The sequence below is a fragment of the Argentina silus genome (genome assembly GCF_951799395.1).
Source record: "Argentina silus genome assembly, chromosome: Y".
NCBI lineage: Eukaryota > Metazoa > Chordata > Actinopteri > Argentiniformes > Argentinidae > Argentina > Argentina silus.
The window spans coordinates 22263970-22284038 of record NC_139654.1 but is presented as its reverse complement, the minus strand read 5'-3'; the positions used below and the strand labels follow the sequence as shown (position 1 = coordinate 22284038).

The following is a 20069-nucleotide window of genomic DNA, read 5'->3' as shown; positions in this document are numbered from 1 at the left end:
AGTCATCACGACACATCACACAGCACTTATCAGCCCAAAGGGGCGGGACTTATAATTTTCAAGTATTATTTTTGATGATTAAATTCATGTGACGTCATCACATTTTGACAGAAGGTGAATACTATATTCTCTAACGTCACACAGAGAGGGTAGATGGAGCCCGAAGGCGTATTTAATGATAATATTAAAGGAAAGGGGAATGGGGACAAGTGGAGAATCCAAAGAGAGTAGTCGAGGTTCGGTCCAGGGGTTGGCAGGAGAGCGGGTAGTCAGACAGGCGGATGGTCGGGCAGGCAGACGGGTAGTCAGAAAGGCAGATGGTCGGGCAGGCAGGGAGGTCCGGTAATAGGTAAGGAGGCTAGGTCCGTGGAAGGGTCGACGAGGGGAAACCAGGGAGGACGAGGTATCTGGATGGGGAACACAGGAGAACAGGTTGGGTTACATGGAGGAAGATAAGGCACAAGGAATTTGCAGGATATATAGGAGGGCTGAAGCGTCTGTTGGTCTCGATGCGCAAATGTTACCGTAAGATCACAGAAGTTCTGGCACTGGAGTGTTGACCAGGCAGGGTTCTTATAGGGTGCTGATTGGGGATTGGGTCCAGGTGCGCTGTCGACTGGGGGCTGGACGCTCCAGCGATGAACGTCGGGGCCTCAAGGTGGCGCCAGAGGGATGGTTAGGAGGGGGAACCGTAACACTTTCTTTCAACACCAGCAAATCTATTTATCTACCTATTGTCCAAACCATCTTTAAACAACCAAAATAAGACTTTGCAAGCCCACAGAGTTTGTTCTGGAACTTTTTTTTCTAGTTATCTCCATTCTTGATGCCCAATATTGCCCTGCCCATTTAACGTTAACTCATGCGTGCTGGTATAAACACTTCACTTCAATCCAAAAGGCTGGCCCTGCAGATTAATCTGTTCTCAGTGCCATAGGCTCTCTATGGCCTCAGAAAGAAGCTTAACTGTGTATATTTGTATTCTGAGATTCTTCGGCGCTGTGACACGCTGTCACAACTTTTGTCTTTATCCCATTCTGATATATTAACTATCTGTATTGTTTTAGTCTTTATTGCACTATGCAGCATATTATGTAATTCAGGTATTTTGATTTCACAAAGAGATTTTTATTGTTTGTTAGTGATAATGATTTGGTTACATAGGCCTACATATTTCTACAGATGCTGAGATTATAAATGCACAGTCTACATTGAGGGTTTGAAGACTTTGTGAGGTGTTGAATTGTTTGTGTTCTCAGGTGGGAAGCCCCACATCTGTAAATGCCCCCTGCAGCTTCTCACGGATGTCCGTCACCCCCTCCAACCAGGACATCTGCAGGTAAGGTACTGCTCTAAATGCTAACCTTTAACCCCTGACTCCAACCAGGATATGTGACCCCTCAAATCCCCTCACTGCTGCTGGGGAGATGCACTACTGCTGGGTGATACTGTATGTGTCTGGATGTCTTAGCTGTAAAACTTAGTGCCTTCACTAAGTATCCCCCCTCTGACTTTTTCCAACAGGAAATCACAACCGGACTAAAATAGATTTACTTGAGATTTGTTTTGTCACTGATCTTCACAAGATACACAAAAATATTGTTTTAGAAATGTTTACAAATTAATTAAAAATGAAAAGCTTGAAAGTATATAAACGTATTCACCCCCTTTGCTATATATTACTTTGCTAAATGAGCTCAAATGTAAAAATGTCTTTAACATGTTCCTCAATAAGTTCAGTCCATCTGCGTTGAATCGAGTCTGAGTGCAAGGATAATAGTTAATGTGACTTCGGAATTAATATTTTTATAGGGTCTCTTAGGCATTGCATAGGAATCAATTACGCACTGTGTGGATTAGGTGCGAGATTTTCCTCTAGATCTTTTTTACAGACAGGGGCAAAAAGGCCCTTAGAGCAGCCTCAGGGCAGCAAGCACCATTAGAAGCCATGTTCTCTCTGGTAGGACAAGGAGCTGGTAGAGGAAACACTACTGTGTCTGGAATGGAGTTGAGCCAGTATCAAAATTCTCAAACTGGTATACCTGTTCTTGTCCTGGTATCCTGCCAAAATATTGCAACCGGGAATACCTTAAAAAAAATATTTAAAAAAAGTGGCACACGCAGCATCGTTTAACGAGCTCACCCAGACTGTGAGTGCACCAAGTGACAACAGAAGTCTTCCTCTGGTATTTTCCTGCATGTGCACAAGCTGAATCGTGTGGCCTATTCAATTCACAAAAGTAATCAAGGTAGTATTCTGTCATGTGCTTTGCAGTTAATGCATCAGCGCCAGAAGTGGGGGGGCCAGATGGAGGCGGGTTATTGTGGCTATTTTTATACCCCTGAAATTATCTTTCGAAAATGTGACCTTCTGTAACTGCATTTCATGCAATTCTACCTAGCTTTCAACAAGCAGCAGTTCACTTGCTACCAAGCCACAACACTGGAAAAAAACTGAACCGAAGTGATCCAAAACAATTTAGACTAACTTCACTCAGTTAGGGGCAACGTTGGCGCAGCACACCTACACTCGGTGTGCCGTCCTCAGGGAAGAAGCTGAAGAAGTGGCCAAGCTGACCTGGTGGACGATAGATAACAACAATGTGAAGTTTGACAGGAGAGGTGACAGAAACAGCATGGATTTCAAAGGTGGATATGGACAGGTGTGACAGGGGAAGGACATTATGTGACCACTTAGGCAAGATGAGGAGTCCTGTTCCTCGCCCTCGACCAGAGAGTGTCGGGAAATGAGAAAAGGAGTAGGCATCAGAGAGGGCTGCCGGAGTAGCTGTGTTATCTGGTGTAATCCATGTCTCTGTGAGAGCAAGGAAGTGGAGGGACATGAAGCAGGCATAGGCTGAGATAGCCTCTGCTTTTCGGACCGCTGACTGGCAGTTCCAAAGTCCTCCCATGACAGTGAGGTTGTGGTCAGTTGAGCATGGTGGGTAGATTAGATTGGAAGGGTTGCGAGTGGGGGTGCAGTGTCCTCCTGAGGGATGAAATAACAGGAATGGGGAGGAAGCACATTGTGATATTTGCCGGTGTTGAGAGAGAGGGTTTTTTTGGCAATACAAGATGTAGGTAGCACTCAGTACACTCAGAGTAGTGAAAAAACAAACTAATTGAATAAAAATACTTAGTGGTTTGGCCTTCCTCTCAGGCGTTCCTCGATGGACTCCACAGATTGACTTCTTTGTCTTTGTGTCAAGCGTCTTCGTGTCAGGAATATAACAAACAATATAACAAAGTTATATTTTGTGGTAAAACAGTTGAATTAAGCTCATCTGGCATTTATAAGTTATATTCTTCAAGAATCAGTAGCTACAGTCATGAGAAAAAGTTAGGACACCCTATGAAAACCTTTGTCTTTTTCAACATATTCAAACATATGGACATTTGATATTCATTTGAACAATATTGAAAAATTGAGGTAATAAAACTAAACAAATACAACTGAAACAAATTATTTAAAAAATGATTGGTAAAATGTAATTAATAGAAATGCAATCTTCTTGTGAGGAAAAAGTTAGGACACCCCCACATTTAGTTCCACTTAAAATGCCTAAAATTATAATCAAGAGCACCACATCAGGTGCAAATGATTAGAACATCGTTACAGAGGATTTTGGAGGAGCCTGTCCTATTTAAGCCTCAGATATTTAGTTTGGTTTGCTCTTGATTGTTGAAGTGAGTTGCATCACCATGGCGAGATCAAAAGAGCTCTCTGAGGCCTTCAGAAGAAAAATTGTAGATGCATATGAGTCTGGGAAGGGATATAAAAAGATCTCCAAACAATTCGAAATTAGCCATTCCACTGTCCGGAAAATAATTTACAAGTGGAGAACATTTAAAACCACCACCAACATGGCCAGGTCAGGCCGCCCAAGCAAGTTCAGCCCAAGAGCTGACCGAAAGATGCTTAAAGAAGTCTCCAACAATCCCAGAATGTCATCACGGGACCTACAGGTATCTCTTGCCACAATTGATGTCAAAGTACATGCATCCACCATAAGAAAGAGACTGAACAAGTTTGCATTACATGGGAGGTGTGCAAGAAGGAAACCCCTGCTGTCAAATCAACATCAACACAATCAACACAAAAAACATCAGAGCAAGACTAAAGTTTGCCAGAGAACACCAAGAGAAAGACCAGAACTTCTGGAACAATGTGCTTTGGACAGATGAATCCAAAGTTGAACTATTTGGGCACAGTAAGAGTAGACATGTTTGGCGCAAAACCAAGACAGCATTTGAGAACAAAAACCTCATACCAACTGTGAAGCATGGGGGTGGAAATGTCATGGTTTGGGGCTGCTTTTCTGCAGCAGGGCCTGGTCAGCTCACCATCATAGAATCCACTATGAATTCTGTATTGTATCAGAGGGTGCTTGAGGAAAATGTGAGACCATCTGTTCGAAAGTTGAAGCTGAAGCAGATGTGGACCATGCAACATGACAATGACCCAAAACATTCCAGTAAATCTACCAAGGAATGGCTCAAGAAAAAGAAATTGAGAGTTCTGGAATGGCCAAGTCAAAGCCCGGATCTTAATCCTATTGAGATGCTGTGGATTGATTTGAAACTGGCTGTGCATGCAAGACACCCCTCTAACATCCCACAGCTGAAAGAATTCTGCAAGGAGGAGTGGGAAAAACTTTCTCCCAATCGATGTCAGAGACTTGTAGACAGTTATAAGAAACGTCTAATTGAGGTTATTTCAGCCAAGGGGGGCAATACTAGCTATTAGGGCATGGGGTGTCCTAACTTTTTCCTCAGTAGGAATTGGCATTATTGTTAATTTTTCGTTAAATAAATGATTACAAAGTTACATTTTCATTGTTTTTTGTTCAATTACATCCCCTTTATCTATAGATATTGTTAGAAAGAAGATAAAATATTGATATGTCCATATTTTTAAAAGAATAACTTAATATTTTGGGGGGTGTCCTAACCTTTTCTCATGACTGTATATATAATATAATATAAATTAAAAAGTCCAAAACCAATCCCAGATGTGACTACATAATCTCCTATCACCACTGTGTCAGTTAGATCCATATATATTTGGACTCTAACACAATCTTTGTTATTTTAGCTGTTTACAGTTACAGTTCTATAATGAATATGGGCTTAAAGTGCAGACTCTCAGCTTTAATTTGAAGGAAGGGTTTAGGAATTACAGCTCTTTTATATGTCGCCCCCTCTTTTTCAAGGGACCAAAAGTAATTGGACAATTGACTCAAATTGTTTCATGGAAAGGTGTGGGCTATTCCCTTCGTTATTTCTTTATCAATTAAGCAGGTAAAAGGTCTGAGTTGATTCCAAGTGTGGCATTTGCGTTTGGAACCTGTTGCTGTGAACGCACAACGTGCGGTCAAAGGAGCTCTCGATGCAAGTGAAACAGGCCATCCTTAGGCTGCAAAATCAAAAGAAATCCATCAGAGACATAGCGGCAACATTAGGAGTGGCCAAATCAACAGTTTGGTACATTCTGAGACAAAAATAACGCACTGGTGAGCTCGGCAACACAAAAAGACCTGGACGTCCACGGAAGACAACGGTGGTGGATGGTCGCAGGATCCTTCACATGGTAAAGAAAAACCCCTTCACAACATCCAGCCAAGTGAAGAACACTCTCCAGGAGGTAGGCATATCATTATCCAGGTCTACCATAAAGAGAAGACTTCACAAGAGCAAATACAGAGGGTTCACCACAAGGTGCAAACCATTCATAAGCTTCAAGAATAGAAAGGCCAGATTAGATTTTGCCAAAAAACATCTAAAAAAAAGCCAGCCCTGTTCTGGAACAGCATTCTTTGGACAGATGAAACTAAGATCAACCTGTACCAGAATGAAGGGAAGAAAAAAGTATGGAGAAGGCTTGGAACTGCTCATGATCATACCACATCATCTGTAAAACACGGTGGAGGCAGTGTGATGGCATGGGCATGCATGGCTTCCATTGGCACTGGGTAACTATTGTTTATTGATGATGTGACAGAAGCAGCCGGATGAATTCTGAAGTGTTTAGGTATATACTGTCTGCTGAGATTCAGCCAAATTCAACAAAGTTGATTGGACGGAGCTTCACAGTACAGATGGACAATGACCCAAAACATATTGAGAAAGCAACCCAGGAGTTTTTTAAGGCAAAGAAGTGAAATATTCTGCAATGGTCGAGTCAATCACCTGTTCTCAACCCGATCGAGCATGCATTTCACTTGCTGAAGACATTCAGCAACATTTTATTTATGATTAGTAATTTGTTCAATTACATTTGAGCCCCTGAAAATGGGGGACTCAGTATAAAAATGGTTGTAATTCCTAAACGTTTCATACGATATTTATGTTCAACCCCTTGCATTAAAGCTGAAAGTCTGCCCTTCAATTGCATCTCAATTGTTTCATTTCAAATCCATTGTGGTGGCGTACAGTGTCACTGTCCAAATATTTTCGGACCTAACTGTAGCTGTCCCTTAGTGCTGTGCCCTTTGTTTCTTCTGCTAGTTGCTTTACCACTGTTTACCCCTTGCTTTTAAAAGGATGTTCCGCTTTTAACCACAAAAAAACAAACACTCACCATAGTCTGTCGTTTTAAGGTTTGTATTTAAATTAGCCTTATTTAAATGCCTTAGTGTAGGTCCCTTGAATTCAATTCAAAGGAGCTTTATTGGCATGGGAAGCATATGTTTACATTGCCAAAGCAAGTGAAATAAACAATAACAAATTAACATTAAACATCACGCACACAAACATTCAAAATAATAGACATTTCAAGTGTAAATGTAAATAAACCAGTACAGACATACAAACCATGTATAGTAAATATTACACACACAAAGTTTTGAAAAGAATAAAGACATTTTCAAATGTTATATTATTTACGATGTACAGTGGTGTATTAATGTGCAAATAGTAGAAGTAGGACACATTACTGTTCTTATGGCAACAGGTCACAAATGTAGCTGCCGTGATTGCACACTGTATCACGACTGGAGTAACTTAGACAAGGACTCAAACGCACTCAGTCAAAAATCTTGAACCAAAAATGTAGTCTTTACTTTCACAAAGGTACTGTTCACAGGTAGTCAGTCAGATAAAAGGCATATAATCCAATAAGGGGTAGGCAAGGCAGGGTACGGTACACAGGTATTCAGTTCAAAGAGAAAACAGATATCCGATAAGGAGTGGGCAAAAAGGCAAAGTCAAAATAACACGCGGAGATCAAAAACCAGGAATACTTAACACTAGAAGAACACTGGGACGTAAAGGTACAATGACGAACTGGCACAGAGACAGGGGAACACACAGACTAAATACACAGGGAAGGATGATGAGGAACAGGCGAAGCTAATCAGGGCGGGGGCGGGAAACACACAAGGGTAGGTGGTGAAATGTCTGAAACGAGAGACAAGGTGAGGAACACAAAACAAACAGGAAACAAAAATGAATAACATGAAACAAACATAAACTAAGAAACAGGACGAGACGTTACGCACTGCAGTATTTCATCTAACAGATATGGGAGTTTATCTATATTTGATTTGTTTTATTTGATTCATTTTCTCACAGCCAAATAATTTTCTATCTCTGCAAAGTACATAAAGCATAGTTGAGCCCCCCCAAGGTGGAGAGGAAAGTAGATGAGAGGAGAGGGGGAAGGACTGAGGGAAGGGAAAAGAGAAAGTTCCTGGGGTAGCGATGCTAATTTGATTGTGGGTGTGTGATCAGGGTTAATCGAGAGAAAGAGGAGCTTAAGATGTGTTCTGAGTGAAATCAGGCTGAGGGGAGCAGAAAACAAAATGCGTGTGATGTCTGGCTCCCCTCTGTGTTTGCCATGATAACACCCTGTTTAGCAGAAATAGAGAAAACAAATAGACTCTGAAAAATGTCTTGACTGTGTCTAGAATGAAACGGAATATGGAGATAAAGGTGTGTGTGTGTGTGCGTGTGACCTATTATGAGGCTATTTGAAGCCAATAATCTGCCTCCTGATCCCTGGCCCCTCACCTACGTATTCCCAACTCACGTGTCTCTCTGGACCACAGCCCCCTTACCTAACCTGGAGAGGAGTCAACACATCAATCAACCACAGAGAGAGAGAGAGAGAGAGAGAGAGGAGGAGAGTCACAGAGAGACAATTGATTAGATTGGTATATATGGAGTGAAATAGAAAGTGAGAGTGAGAGAGAGAGAGAAAAAAGCAAGAGGGAGAGGTAGGGGGAGTGATGGAGGGATTCAGAGAGAGTAAAAGAGAAGCAAGAGAGAGGGTGTCAGAGAAAGAAAGAGATTTGTAAAACACAGGAAGAATGCAATTATCCTAGTTTCTCTGTCAGCTTGTTTCTGTCCTAATTCCAACCTGTGTTTTCCTCTCCCATATGAATGTCTTTCATGTTGACTTGCTCTCCCAGAATTCCTCCCATCTTACAATTACTCTTCAACAATGTGTGTTTGTCTGTCGAAGCAGCGCAAATTGAATCCCTTATATCTTCAAAAGTGTACTGAATGCGCGTCTATTAACTCAAATATAGCCAATTTATTATTTACGAGGAGTGTAGTAACTGCACACATCACTTACTTTCATCCACAAAGTACTGTATCTGTCTGTATGAGTGAATTTAATTTCAAGTTATTTTCTTAACCGCAGAGCATTTATTGTACAGCTGCATACAAAGCACCCCAGGAATAACCAAGAGAGGAACCTCTCCTTGGGACCATAATTCTCCCTTCCTCCATACTCTCATCCCACTCTCTCCTCCTCCGCCTGTTTGGAGGAAGAGATAAAACTAAAGGTTACAAATAACCCTCTGAAGGAGATATGGGAGACCCCTCACTATGGGACACACACTCTTGTGAACCTTCGCTGAAGACCCTTATTCAATCACGCCTGGTACAGGCCAGTGCCGCTTGCGAGGAGATATCCCCACCTTTCTCTCATCCCAATAAAGGGACCATTTTATCCAGCGAAACCACTCTTCACAAACTCAGCGCAAGAGGGCCAATGAGGTGAGGGGTCTCCCTCATCTCCTTTAGACAAATTGGGTTACATTTGTGACCTTTAGTTCTCTTTCAGTCGACTCACTTCAACTTCTCACTATGGGACCCTGCAAAACACTTTGATTGCCTGGTCCGCACTGGAACCTCTACAAGGCACTCTGCAGCCGCGACGCCCTCCACGTATCTGACACGCCATCCAAGCATCTTAGTGTCTAGCAGAGCATAGCTCGCAGAACAACGCGTTGAGGGTGGCAGTCAGTGCATGGATGAGTCCAAGGCATGATGGGCAGACTCTGAGAGTCCTGTTTCCATAAGGTACGTCCACATCCATTCGGGCAGAGCTCCTTGGAACCTGCCCTCTTGGAATGGCGTTTTTTGGATCTGGTCACAACCAGAGCCATATTTTGTGTGGGAGAAAACAGAGACACAGTGGTATTAAGGAAGTTGACACACACACACACACACTACAGCTGTAGCAGGGGCAACAACAAAACTGTAAAACCTCTAACCAGAGTAAAATGGTGGAGATAGCTAGCGTGCCAATTGTCTGAGAGCATTGGTAGAGTTGCTATGTGTATGCTAGCTATTTTTGCACAAGGCATAGGAGCTACCAACTGTGAGAATAGCTGTGTTCTGAAAGTCTTGATAACGACAAGCACGTTAACTAGCCAACCTTCCTAGTGGATATTCAAGGCTCACACTAGAGACCTAGTTTCATCATACGAATGCAACTAGTTAGGAATTATGTTTAACTAGTAAGAGCTCGAGCAGTCCTGGAACTGCAAACATGAACTAGCCAACCTTCCTGCGAACAGGGCGCTAATATTTCTCACACGAGGTGAGAAAGAAATGTGTTTGTCAAAGCTACCATAAGGGCTCAGCCAGCAAAGACAGCAAAGTCACTTAAGCTAGCCGACTGTCAAAGTGTTAGCCGTAGCCTACACAAGGGACCATCAAGTCATAATAATAACCTGAAGGAATTCATGTCAAGATAGCAAGGGTTCAAACAATTCTGTAGAACTGCGAGCACACAAGCTAGCTACAGACCTTCTTGTGTTAGCCTGCTAGCTCAAAAAACCGTTGAACTTGGCTTACAAAATTCGTATATATTCTTCAGTTGAATGTCGAGCCGAACCGTAGGATTCCAGTAGAGACAGCCTAACGGCCCAGGAGAAGCGTAGGATTCTTAGTAGAACCGTGAAGCTAAGTTGTAGCTATGAGCTATGAGAAAAATGGCGCCGCCGATGCCGGTCGCCGTTGTGAGAGCTCCGCAGAGGATGTGCGTTTTTTTAGCTTTTATGTGTTTTCTAAACTTTCTCATTGTGAGAAACTCACTGGCACTGATATCCTACGAAAAGGACACACTTCTACATTTAAACTACAACTTAAGACCAAGTATTTTGGATAATTATTCTATCGACACGGCGTGGCCGGCGGAGATCAGAAGGACCCCCCACGATAACAACAATGGGAGCGCGCCAAAAAAGAGGAGGAAACACCGGGGAAAGCGGGCAGGCATTCGGAACCGGCTGAGAGCTCAGGCCCACCGTCCACCTCTGCCTAGCATACTTCTTGCTAATGTCCAGTCTCTGGAGAACAAGATGGATGATCTAAGGGCGAGGATTACTTTCCAGCGAGACGTAAGAGACTGTAACATCCTTTGTCTAACAGAGACATGGCTTACCTCGTTGGTACCGGACCGAGTCATCTGCCCTTCCGAGTCCTTCTCTGTTTTCCGGGCGGATAGAACGGAGGAGTCCGGCAAATCCAAGGGTGGTGGAGTTTGTTTCATGACCAACAACAACTGGTGTAACCCTAACAACGTAACGACGCTTTCTCAGTCCTGCTCGGCTGACCTGGAGCATCTGACCATCTCATGCCGCCCATTCTACCTTCCCCGGGAGTTCAGCTCAATCATCATCACGGCCGTCTACATTCCACCACAGGCCAACACCGAGGCAGCGCTATCGACCCTACATGATACGCTGTGCCGGCATCAGAGCAACCACCCTGAGGCGGCGATGATAATAACAGGTGATTTCAATCGGGCTAACCTTAAAAAAGTTATGCCTAACTTCCGTCAACACATCAAGTGTGCCACCAGGGGAGATAGAACTTTGGACCATTGTTATACTCAGTTTAAGAATGGGTACAAAGCTGTTTCCCACCCTCCCTTTGGGAAATCAGATCACTGCGCCATTCTGTTGATGCCTGTTTACAAACAGAGGATCCAACAGGTAGCGGTCGTGAAAAGGGAGGGAAAGCGGTGGTCCGACCAATCAGAGGCCGCGCTACAAGACGCGCTGAGTGACGTCGACTGGGATATGTTTCAATCAAGTTCCAGCGATGTCAGCGAGTTTACAGAGACCGTCTTGGACTTCATCTCTACATTAGCCGATAACATCGTACCAACGACAACGGTAAAGATCTACCCCAACCAGAAACCCTGGGTCGACAGCTCCATCCGTGCCGCTCTGAGGGCTCGCACCGCCGCTTACAACTCCGGGCTGGCATCCGGCAGCATGGAGGAGTATAAAGCGGAGTCCTACAAACTGCGGAGGGCGGTGAAAGCCGCCAAGAGGAGATACGCAGACAGAATGCAGGCGCAGATGGAGAGCAACGACACCAGGGGACTATGGCGAGGACTACGATCTATTACGGATTACCGGCACACACCCTCCTCAACCGGAAGTGCAGATGCCTCCCTAGCTGAAGACCTGAACTCTTTTTATGCACGGTTTGAGGCTGGCAACACCACCGCTAGCGCGCCGGCTAACAACAACAACGTCAGAGTGCTGGCTAGCGCGGCTGACGGGAGTTCACACGCTGGGGCAGAGCAAGCACTCTCCGTGACGGAACACGACGTGAGGAGGGCTCTGCTGAAGGTGAACACTAGGAAGGCTGCTGGCCCGGATGGCATACCTGGGAGAGTACTCAAGACCTGTGCTAACCAGCTAGCTCCTGTGTTCACCACTATATTCAACCTTTCACTAGCTAATTCAGTAGTTCCCACCTGTTTTAAAAGATCATCTATCGTCCCTGTGCCCAAGATCACCTCCCCAGCCTGCTTGAATGACTACAGACCCGTGGCTCTAACCTCAGTGGTCATGAAGTGCTTCGAGAGGCTGATTAAGGATTACATCTGCTCCTCCCTCCCTCCGACCCTGGACCCACTGCAGTTCGCATATAGACCAAACAGATCTACAGACGATGCAGTTTCCCAGGTCCTCCACACCACTCTCTCCCACCTGGACAGGCAGAAGGGGGGCTATGTGAGAATGCTGTTTATAGACTATAGCTCAGCGTTCAACACCATAGTCCCCACCAGACTGGCTGATAAGATGATTGGTCTAGGACTGAACATTCCCCTGTGTGCCTGGATCCTGGACTTTCTGACGGCCAGGCCACAGGTGGTCAGGGTGGGTAGACACACCTCCAGCTCACTCACACTGAGCACAGGGTCCCCCCAGGGCTGTGTCCTTAGTCCCCTCCTCTACTCCCTGTACACCCACGACTGTGTGGCTAAGTCCAGCGAAAACTCCATCATCAAGTTTGCGGACGACACGGTCGTGGTGGGGCTGATCTCAGATAACAATGAGAAAGGCTACCTGGACGAGGTGGCGGACCTGTCACTCTGGTGTCAGGAGAACAGTCTCATCCTGAATGTCTCCAAGACAAAAGAGCTGATTGTGGACTTCAGGAGAGCACAACAACTAAGGGCCTACACACCGCTGGACATCGGAGGGACTGCTGTGGACAGGGTGAGCAGTTTTAAATACCTGGGAGTCCACATCTCAGAAGACCTGACCTGGACTACCCACATCAGTTCTCTGGTGGGAAAGGCAAGGCAGCGCCTGTTCCATCTCAGGCAACTGAGGAAATTCAGAGTCTCCCGGAGGATCCTTCAGTCCTTCTACTCTGGAGCTGTGGAGAGCATCCTGGCTGGCAACATCACCGTCTGGTACGGTAACAGCACGGCCCAGGACAGGCGAACTCTGCAAAGGGTGGTACGCCTGGCAGAAAAGACCATGGGAGCTCCAACCCCCCCTCTCCATGTCCTGTACACCAGGAGGTGTAGGACCAGAGCATACAGGATTATGAAGGACCCTCACCACCCGAAACATGGACTGTTCCAGCCGCTGCCGTCAGGAAAACGCCTCCGCTGTCATGCAGCAAAAACAGAGAGGCTAAGACTGAGTTTCTTCCCCCATGCCATCAGAATTGTCAACGATGACCCCACCAGTGCCCCCCTCAAGTCACTCACACATGCACTGTCATTCTAACACATATGCACACACATAATCATCCATCTGCTATTTATATTGCTTACTGGCTATACTGTTCATATTGTTTATACTGTTTATACTGTCCATACTGTATATTTTTTAGTACTTCTATTTTTATTTTATTGTATTTAAAACTTATTGTGTTGTTGCACTACTCTGTGGCACTGTCACTTTTGCATTTCACTGTATACTTGTATGCACGTGACAAATTAAGAAATCTTGAATCTTGAATCTTGAATCTACTGGAACGCAACCACAGTATGCTTCGGATAAACAACAGGTGAAGAGTGGAAAGATAAAAATGGGTGCTCTTGCTGGGTCCCTTTACTGGGACGTGAGAAAGGCGGGGCTACAATATCTCCTCGCAAGCGTCTGTACCAGGCGTGATTTATTTATTTAATTTACATTTATGGCATTTAACAGACGCCTTTATCCAAAGCGACTTACACCAAATACATTTGTTTAAGCAAGTGAATCATCTATCCATCAGTCATCATAAGATAAAGTAATCAATGCTCAGACCAGGGGCAGTCACAATGCTAGAAGAAGAATTATTATTATTATTTTAATAATATTTATATTTTATTAACAGGAGAGAAATTTGTACAGGGGGGGTAGTGGGGGTGAAGAGGTCATTAGGAGGGACCGTTAAGATGTAGCCTGAAGAAATGGATCTTCAATCTACAGCGGAAGATTGGTAGTGACTCTGCAGTTATGACAGCAGTGGGAAGCTCATTCCACCAGCGGGGCGCCAGGACAGTGAAAAGCTGTGACCGAGTAGTACGGCTGCTGCATTCACGTAGAGGTGGCGGTGCCAGGTGGCCAGCCGAGGTGGAAGAGTGGAGTGATCAGGCAGGGGTTTGGGGGCTGACCATTGCTTGCAAAGTAGGGAGGGGCTGTTCCCTTTGCCGCCCGGTAGGCGAGCACCAGGGTCTTGAATCTGATGTGAGCTGCAACCGGGAGCCAGTGAAGGGTGCGGAGGAGGGGAGTGACATGGGAGAATTTGGGGAGATTGAACACCAGACAGGCGGCAGCGTTCTGGATAAGCTGCAGAGGCCTGATGGTGGAGGCGGGGAGACCGGCCAAGAGTGCGTTGCAGTAGTCAAGGCGAGAGATCACAAGTGTTTGGACCAAAGGTTGTGCTGCTTCTCCGGTGAGGAATGGACGTATCCTTCTGATGTTGTAGAGGAAGAATCTACAGGAGCGTGCTGTCGCTGTGATGTTCGCCACACAGGATAAGTGGTTGTCAAGGATCACCCCAAGGTTCTTGGCTGTATGGGAGGAGGTCACAGAAGAGTTCTGTGATGGAGAAGTCTTGGAGAGGGCAGGCTTTCCCTGGGAGGAAGAGCAGCTCAGTCTTGTTAAGGTTGAGTTTGAGGTGGTGGGCTGACATCCAAGCAGAAATGTCTGCAAGACACGCAAAGACACGTTTTGCCACCTGTGAGTCAGTAGGGGGGAAAGAAAGAAAGAGTTGAGTGTCATCTGCATAGCTGTGGTAGGAGAAACCATGTGAGGAAATTACCGAGCCAAGAGATTTGGTATAGAGGGAGAACAGTAAGGGCCCTAGGACAGAGCCCTGGGGGACCCAAGTGGTGAGGGCTCGTGGAGAGGACAGCGATCTTCTCCACGTCACCTGGTAAGAGCGATCAGCCTGGTAGGATGCAAACCAAGAGAGTATAGAGCCAGAGATGCCCAATTCTGAGAGAGTGGAGAGAAGGATCAGGTGGTTTACCGTGTCAAATGCAGCGGACAGGTCCAGAAGAATGAGAACAGAGGAGAGGGAGGAAGCTCGAGCAGAGTGGAGGGCCTCCGTGACAGCAAGGAGAGCAGTCTCAGTAGAGTGCCCAGCCTTAAAGCCAGATTGGTGAGGGTCAAGGAGGTTGTTCTGAAGGAGGTAGTGAGACAGTTGGTTAGAGACAGCACGTTCAAGGGTTTTAGATAAGAAGGAGAGAAGGGATCCCGGTCTGTAGTTATGGACAGCAGACAAGTCAAGAGTTGGTTTCTTGAGAAGAGGCAGCTGGGACAGGTCCTGTGGATAGAGAGGAATTGATTAAGGTGGTTAGAAACGGAAGGAGGTCTTTGGAGGGGATAGGATCGAGGGGGCAGGATGTGACCCACTTGGATGTGACCACTTTTAGAACATCATCAGGGGAGAGGGGGGAAAAATCTGATAAATCAGAGACTGGGTGTAGTGCAGTGAGTTTGGGAGAAGAGGTAGCAGTGTTGGTGAGAGGTAGAGGGAAAGAGCTGCTGATGTCATCAACCTTCTTTTCAAAGTAGGTGACAAAGTCATCGGCAGACAGGGAGGAGGTGGATTGAGGAGAATGTGGAGAACAGTTTCCTTGGGTCAGATGCAGAGGATTAAAGAGAGTCTTCAGCGAATGTTGCAAGCTTGGACAGGCAAAGAAAAGGAAAAGATGACATGACAACAAACAACCATTCTACGGGCATGTGAAGGGAGGGTTCTTTTTCATTACAATGAGCTTGTCCTCTGATTTTTACCTCCACCTCTGCGTGTTGGTTGGCGAAAAAGACATTAAGGTAATTTTCTTGCCATAAATATTAACAATGTTATTGCTTTCAGTGTCGCGTCACATCTTGATACTGAATCCACTAAAGCTTTTTCAAGCTTTTGTTGCCCAATTATTGATTTATGGTTCTCGTGGTATGTTCCGTCTGTGTAGAGTCCTGTCTGTATACACTGGTAAAGTGAATATTATATCAAAGAATACCATGACAACGAAAATATCTGGAGACAAATATAGCAAGCTCACATAGAAAGCTCCATACTGTAGGATACTGTAAATAGTTATTTTAGCTGGAATCGTTGAACGTGATACAAATATTTTATTTGATATTCTAGACATGTGAAGAGTATGAAAATAAAACACTGAAGCATACATATGACATTTATTCCCAATGATTACTTCCAACAGTTGGACATGATGAAGTGAACTCAACACAAATAGTCACATGACCAACTAACATAAGTTAAGCTAACATGGTTAATAATGATTGACAATGCTTTGCTCATCCCTGTGTGACAGACAATCGATCATATCCAATATGCTATGACTACGTGTTGCTAACTATGCATGTGAACATTAGACATTAACAGTTTCAAAGCAACATGTTCGTTTTAACCATACGTTAACGTGCGTCAAGGACAACACGGGATAGAAGCTCAAATTAAATCTTGTTGTCCTTGGCCTTAAATATCGTCCCCACAAAACGATGTAGGTGTGAGATACATCGCAAAGGAATTGACAAATGGTGAGGGTGCTGTTATGGTATTGGAAGGGTGGACCCAAGTGCGGAGGGAAACTCAGGACGACAGATGTAACAAAAATAAAGATACTCTTTAATGAGAGGACTGGCGCATGGTATACAGGCATATGCTGGCAAAAGGGTAAAAATAAAAGTGGAGAAAACCAGTCTCCATAAACTAAGGTACACACTTAACAAGTGGAGTAAACAGAGAAATAATACTAACAGGCCAACAGGGTACACTACGAGATAACAGACTGGCAAGCAGGACACACTTACGTTAGGACGGAGAATCTCTGACAAGGACACAGGGGAACAAAAGGGCTATATATACCAAACACAGGGCAGGAAACACAGGTGAAATGAATGAACTGGTGATTGGAGAGCACTGGCACCGGACCGCCAGAGGAGGGCACCAGAGTCAGCAGAACCGCAACCTCAGGCGTGACAGGGTGCGACTTCTTCTGGATGTCTGCCAACTGTAAATAGGTATACACATTTAAATCAAGGCTGGCACCACCAAAATCTGCCTACATGTCTGCTAGTACAAGTAACGTGGCTAACTGTGACCAGTCACTAATATAGCTGAAAAAACACATTTTTAAAAATAAATCTTCTAACCTGCGCAGTTTTACACACTGTCTCAATTTCGGAAATTATGCTGGGAGTACATTTGGCAGCCAAATATTTCCATTTGTATGTCAGTTTTGCAGCGCTGAACGTTTGTTTGGCTGTCTCCAGTGACCTTCCACTTTACCAGCGTATTGAGAGTTCAGTCTTTACTGACAGTTCTGTCTGTATTGAGAGTTGAACAGCCCATGGTTTGCTACATCTATCTATGTATTCTCTCTCCTCTAGGATCTATAAACTAGGTCCACCTCAGACGCTATCGCTGCTGTCCTCCAGTATTCCCTCTCCCACCTGGAAAACAAAGACTCCTATATCAGGACGCTCTTTGTAGACTACAGCTCCGCTTTTAATACGGTCATCCCCCACAGACTCATCCACAAAATGTCCACACTTGGCCTGCACCCCACCCTCTGTGACTGGCTCCTAGACTTTTTGACTGGCAGGCCCCAGTCTGTCAGGATTGGTAATAGGACTTCAGCCAGCATTATTACAAATGGTGGCACTCCACAGGGATGCGTCCTCAGCCCCATCCTCTACACCCTGTTCACCCACGACTGTGTCGCCTCCCACAAGGACAACATCATCCTAAAGTTTGCGGACGACACAGCAGTGATAGGATGCATCACTGGCGGGGACGAAGCGGCTTACAGGAGGGAGGTGGCCAGTCTGGTAGCATGGTGTGAGGACAACAACCTCACCCTCAATACGGACAAGACCAAGGAGATGATAGTGGACATGAGGAAGAAGAGGGGACCTCATCGGCCACTGTACATCCGGGAACTCAAAGTAGAGAGGGTGAGCAGCTTCAAATACCTGGGCGTCCACATCAGCGAGGACCTCACCTGGACACTTAACACCACACAGCTGGTTAAGAAGGCCCAACAGCGGCTGTACTTTCTGAGGAGGCTGAGGAAGTTTGGCATGTCGCCCAAGATCCTCAGCAACTTCTACAGCTGCATTGTTGAGAGCATTCTAACCAGCTGTATCACTGTGTGGTATGGCAGCACTACTGCTATGGACCGCAGACGCCTGCAGAGAGTGGTGAAGACCGCTGAGAAAATCACCAGGACTCCACTGCCCTCACCAGGACTCCACCGCAGAGTCCACAGGAGAGCCGCCTCCATCCTCAAGGACCCCACCCACCCCCAGCACGGACTGTTCACACTTCTACCCTCAGGCCGGAGGTACAGAAGTGTTAAATGCAGGACCACCAGACTAAAGAACTCCTTCTTTCCCACTGCCATCAGACTCCTAAACAACGCATAGGAGATTATAATCATTGACTACCTCATATAACTGTACTACCTCATATAACTGAACCCGACTGTCATTTTCAGTTTGCACATGCATAATTGCACTGTTTACATTTGCACAGTTTTATTATTATTATTGTTGCTTTTTTATTATCACATGCTGCCTTAAATTTTGTTATCTTGTACATTTTGTTTAGTATATATTGTATATTTTTTAGTATTGTACATTTTACATTGGTTGGCATTCTGCGGACAGCAAAGCAAGAATTTCATTGTACAGGGAAACGTGTTTTCTACTGTGCATATGATAATAAACACTTTGAATCTTGAATCTTGAATCACTCTTTAGGATCTAAATACTATGGTTTCTATGTCTGTATTGAGAGTCTGGGTTCTCTATTGTAGGATCTGTAGACCACCTGTGTTCAGTCTTCACGGTCTGTGCTGTGTGGTCTACAGTATATGTGTACTGAGTGTGTGTGTGTGTGTGTGCATCCATGCACATGCTCTCTCTCTCCTCCAGGATCTGTCACTGTGAGGGTGATGATGAGAGTCCATTGATAACTCCATGCCACTGCACAGGGAGCCTGCGCTACGTCCACCAGGGCTGTCTGCAGCAGTGGATCAAGAGCTCAGACACACGCTGCTGTGAACTCTGCAAGTACGAGTTCATCATGGAGACCAAGCTCAAACCCCTACGCAAGGTGAGATGGAGTGTGTGTGTGTACTGCTTTTACTTGTACTGCTATTCTCATACTCCAAACATACTACCCCGATACTGCACTGACAGATGTTAGTGTGACCAAACAGGCAGATGCCACTCCCACCACCAACCCCCAGTTGGAAGTGCAGAAAGCTGTTTTAACTCATAATTCAGATAATGTGATTTTGGCTTATTAGGCTTTAGAGAAGATTGGATAAGTGACAGGGAACAATTAGTTTTGAGTGGAAAGTACATGATACACTTTTATTCAAGGGATTTATCAATCTTCATCGCTTCCATATTCAACATTTTAATCACAAATGTTCCACCCTTTATTATGCCAAAACTGCCTGTGTGGTGAACATTACAGCGACAGCACGCTCCTGTAGATTCTTCCTCTACAACATCAGAAGGATACGTCCATTCCTCACCAGAGAAGCAGCACAACTTTTGGTCCAAACACTTGTGATCTCTCGCCTTGACTACTGCAACGCACTCTTGGTTGGTCTCCCCGCCTCCACCATCAGGCCTCTGCAGCTCATTCAGAATGCTGATGCCCGTGTGGTGTTTAATCTCCCCAAATTCTCCCATGTCACTCCCTTCCTTCGCACCCTTCACTGGCTCCCGGTAGTAGCTCACATCAGATTCAAGACCCTGGTGCTCGCCTACCGGGCAGCAAAAGGGAACAGCCCCTCCTTACTTGCAAGCAATGGTCAGCCCCCAAACCCCTGCCCGATCACTCTGCTCTTCCACCTCGGCTCGCCGCCTGGCACCGCCACCTCTACATGGATGCAGGGAGACTTCTACATGGCTTTTCACTGTCCTGGCGCCCCGCTGGTGGAACGAGCTTCCCACTACTGTCATGACTGCAGAGTCACTACCTATCTTCCACCGTAGATTGAAGACCCATCTGTAACGAGATCCTTTTGTACA

General features: G+C 45.3%; 1 protein-coding gene across 1 annotated transcript in view; it reads left to right on the top strand.

Annotated features, from left to right (window-relative positions):
- The window catches only part of LOC310824297 (E3 ubiquitin-protein ligase MARCHF8-like), a gene marked incomplete at both ends in the record, with an annotated part of 208148 nt that overhangs the window by 167368 nt on the left and 20711 nt on the right, over positions 1-20069 (top strand). Inside the window, 2 exons of the mRNA XM_083697179.1 lie at positions 1260-1339; positions 18957-19137. Of these exons, the coding sequence (XP_083553305.1) occupies positions 1260-1339; positions 18957-19137 (261 nt within the window). The remainder of the gene's footprint in view (positions 1-1259; positions 1340-18956; positions 19138-20069) is intronic.